This window comes from Dreissena polymorpha, chromosome 6 (assembly GCF_020536995.1).
Source record: "Dreissena polymorpha isolate Duluth1 chromosome 6, UMN_Dpol_1.0, whole genome shotgun sequence".
In the NCBI taxonomy this organism is placed as follows: Eukaryota; Metazoa; Mollusca; class Bivalvia; order Myida; family Dreissenidae; genus Dreissena; species Dreissena polymorpha.
In genome coordinates, this window is record NC_068360.1 from 50,452,454 (window position 1) to 50,456,855 (window position 4,402).

The window sequence follows — 4,402 nt, forward strand, 5'->3', positions numbered from 1 at the left end:
TATACGTAGAGGGCGTTGTTCCATTAACTATTCCACATTCTGGAAATCGTCTCACCAGAAATGTACTTATTAAAATATACTTTATGGAAGGACTAAAATACATGGACACCACAACATTAAAATAAGCGTTTGTCCTTTAAAGCGTATCTTACGATGTTTAAATCTTCATTACTCGTCGGTGAACGATGCAATAAGTATAGTAAAACAGGAGATGAAGGTTAGTAAAGGGTTTATAGGTTATAGGACCATGTGGAAAAGACTAACAAAGGATAATGTACTGTCCGTCAAAAGAATGAAATCATGCAAATAATGGAGCATCTAAGCCGACAGGCCACGGAAGAACGAAAAGCTCATAGCTTACAACGAATGAGATATACGGTCAAGGGCCCTAATTATTTGTTGCATGTTGACGGATATGATTAGCTAAAGCCGTTTGGCTTCTGTATTCATAGATGCATCGACGGTTAAAGTCGATAACGTGGTTTGAAGTAGCATCTAGCAATAACAATCCAGCAATTGTCGCAAAATACTACCTAGACTATTGAAAACATTTAAAACTTGCGCAAATTTTATGGGCAGATAACGGAACAGAGAACAGTAGGCTGAGTTTACTACAACCACTCTTTAGATATAATTGGACGGACAGTATGGCTGGCATTAAGAGATTTTTATTTATTAAAAGAGCTCGGCCAACCAGAGAACAGAAGCTAGTACGGTACACTTCGGAAGATTGGAATTCATTGGTGGACGCTCCCACGATGGGGATCGAACCCGTGACCTCGCGATTGCTAGGCGGACACCATATCCATTACACTACGGCGACCCAACCTGGTTTTCGAATTCCTGTCCATCCCTATGAAGCATTGCGATTATTCTATCAGCTTTACGCTATTCTTGAAGGCTATGCGTTTTAATAAATTGATTAACATTAATTAATGTGTTAGAACCGTTACGCTTTGATTTCATATCTGTTTTTGCTTTGTTCACGATTCTATGTTGTAATGTGGATATAACCTAGTAGTACCGTCATATAAAACGTTTAATTTCATCTAAATAAACAATAAAGTCGGGTAAATGGTTGCATACCCAGCCCTATTCATACACTTGAAACATCGTTCATGGGTAACATTTAACAATCCTACGAAAAGAACGCAACCAGCACGCGAATGTTATGCATTCGTTTTATAAATTTCTATTCAGTGAAAAATAGGAAACTGTTGCTGTACAGGAAAATTGCGTAATACGTTTATCATCTAAATTGACAACACTGCAGAAGAAATATTAAAGTGCCAACTTATTGAGAAAGCGCCTGTGCTAAACTATACACATGCGACTGCCGTATTATCTAGCCTTGTGATAATTTAACATAACTAATAATAGCAAAGGGAAGCTTAAAGAAATATATTTTGTTTTTCTAAAAATTAGTTTTTCAATAAGTAGGAACAAACTTTAACAGCATTTGACTACTTTTACTTGCCAAGTTAGAAATAACATTCAACCCACTACTTGCGGGCCTGATGTACGAATGCCTGACGAAGGGATGTTGTGTTTTACATGATTTGGCATTATTTATGCATTAGTTCTAGGAATTATGATGAGAATGAATAAAAGCAACATAATAGTGTTATAAATATTTATTCAGATATTTTAAGGACGTTGTCAATAAGCATTTAATTATAAAATAAGGATACAACTTCTGTCTAAATTTTCACCAGCAAAACTGCCTAGCGACAAATCCATGTCCTGCAAGTAACCTAACTGACTCATTCCATCTGGGAATTTTTTTTCACACCTCTTTCAATAATTGGTTCGACAATTAGATACGGACCCGTCACCAATAGTTTTTCATCGTGTGCATTTATTCCGATTTAAAGTTTTAACCATACAATACTGATGTACTGAATTGCACATCCAAATTTAGTCACAGCATCTGGTCTGTTGCAACAAGACCGATGTTCTTGCGAGAAGCTTGACAGATGACAGTAACTATTTTGCACTCTAATAAAAACATGGCTTTTATTATGCTTACCAAATGATTTTAATCAGCAAATATTAACGCATAGCTATAGAAAAGCGAAATATACACGTATTGCAATTAAATTGCTACCGCATGGATTATTTGAAGTTTGTTTTTCACAACTTAATCGCCTAAGGATTCAACTGCTCACCACGTGCTTTTAACGTTTTATAAGTAACTATTGTATACAGTTTTTGTTTAACCTATTTATTAAAGCTAGATTGCATAACAAGCTTAAGGCTTATATGAAACGTTCTCGAGTCCCTTTCCTTTGTGTCTATGGGGGGCATCTACAGAACGCTCCCACAGTGGGGATCGAATCCGTGACCTCCCGATCGCTAGGCGGACACCATATCCACTACGCCACGGCGACCTTAAAAGTTATGAGGATGATGCCCGATATTGTCTTTTATGTTCTTTATTTATAACCGTTTTATTTTACGTAAATGTTCAAACTGTAATTATGTGTTCAACATTTAAACAAAATTTGCCAATTTCTATAAATAACACAGTTTGACTTCAAATTTCTATCGAAAAGTATTGTGATAAGATGTTCCATTTACAAGAAACACAGATATTATTATAGACCCGCGGCATGCTAAAAATGCGTATTATACCATATGCGGAAGCGAAGCATCTTGCAGTAGGTCAGGCAATACTTAATGAGACCACGAAACCTGGCGTGGTTTTTAAAAGACGGACCAGACTTCGCAACTGCGCGGACAGGGCTTTAGCTACGCTTGCCAACAGCCATAAGACCGGTTTACGCATGACGCGGCTCTTAAAGTGTATTTGAATGTGTCGAAAAAATCAGCGTGTTATTCAAATATTTGAATACGATATATTTCGACGGTGAAAAATTAACTCATAATAAGCAATGCGAGTACAAAAATGATGTGACAAACTGTAGTATATATTTTATTTACGAACATTTACGTGTGGTTTGAATACACGTGTAATTAATAAAGCACATTTCATGCGGTTAATATGCGACGAACAAGTGAAAAAAAGAGCCATCAATACATCTTGTATTCACTTGTCGTGTGATGTGATGATACACGGATGCATTTGTATTGTTATCTTTAGCTGTATGGAACATTTGTATGCAAAGGCATTGTCGAGTTCAAATTAATTATCATGGATTATCATGTCAATTTATATTGATATTTGTTTTACCAATTTAATTTGTGTGAACATATAAGTAGAATAAGATAGTTATTTAAATTTCAACATACGGGTTATACCCTGCATACATGTTTAAAGTGATATTAACCAAAAGAATAATAACTGTACCTGTTAAACATATTTTAACTTTATAAATACTTTCTTGTTCATTAGAACACAACCTATTAGATAAAAAATTTAGGACCTTGAATTTAATAATCTAATGTCGTGATGCTAATGACCGTGTCAAAAGGAGAAGATCATGAAAAGAAAACATCGCTGATATTTAATATAGAATTTCGACGGCTGCCATTTGAGACGGGTGCTAAGATAGTTGCCAATATTGCTGAAAATTGTATTATCTCTCGCGAAAAGTTAGCTCAAATTGAGTGCTATTATCATATGAAACATCGAATGAAACCGAAACACTTCAGAAGACAGTTTACGGGTTTTTGACAACGACAAATAATAAAAAAAACAAAAATTCATACATAAAGTAACAACAATTATAATCAACAACAATCAACAACAACATATTGTAACAACCTGTTTGCCCATCTGATCCAGACATATACTCCGCCATTTCATAAACACTTCGAAAACCTAATGTGAAATTTTCAACCGACTTGTAGGTTATATTTTACAAATCCCCGCCCAATCCATAACAGTTTGTCCAATTGCAAACGAGCACACGTAGCATATCGAAACAGCTCTTGTAGTCAGTCTGGTAACCAGCTTATTATTACCCAGTTATTGGTATTGGTTTATTTGGTGATATTTATTTTTATGTACGTTCATTAAAACATTTCGATTGTTATTGTACACATTTGTTTTGTTTAAATAAATGACATGTTTCAAACATTTCATCTACTGTAAATATAATTAATTCTGAATTTTTAATTTTATTTAAAGTTTCTCTGGCCGGTTTATTATAATGGAATGTGTATTTTATAGATCATGATAAACAAGATACTGTAAACAAGTTCGAAATAATGCTTGAAGTATAACACTTATGGAAATTGTGAGCAAATATACTTATACATCTGACCGAGTAAGTTAAGAGATCCTATTTATTACTTTGGATTTAACCATTACTATACTATTCAACGTTTACAAAATGGTAACGATGTCTTCAAGTTTGTTTTTAGTTTTTTTTCCGGAACCGTAAGTTACGTAATGGTAAAGAAATTTCTGTTTAACTGCCATTTAAGGAAGAAAAAT

The 4,402-nt window shown here is 34.5% G+C and overlaps 1 protein-coding gene across 3 annotated transcripts in view; it reads right to left on the bottom strand.

Annotated features, from left to right (window-relative positions):
* LOC127835066 (caspase-7-like) overlaps positions 1-3,768 on the bottom strand; it is a 13,312-nt gene extending 9,544 nt beyond the window's left edge. For 2 of the 3 annotated variants that reach the window (XM_052361307.1, XM_052361306.1), the window contains exon 1: positions 3,728-3,768. In XM_052361307.1, coding sequence (XP_052217267.1) covers positions 3,728-3,764 — 37 coding nt within the window. In that variant the 5' untranslated portion in view covers positions 3,765-3,768. The remainder of the gene's footprint in view (positions 1-3,727) is intronic. The other variant, XM_052361308.1, reaches the window with a different exon arrangement.
* Between the last annotated feature and the right edge of the window lie 634 nt (positions 3,769-4,402).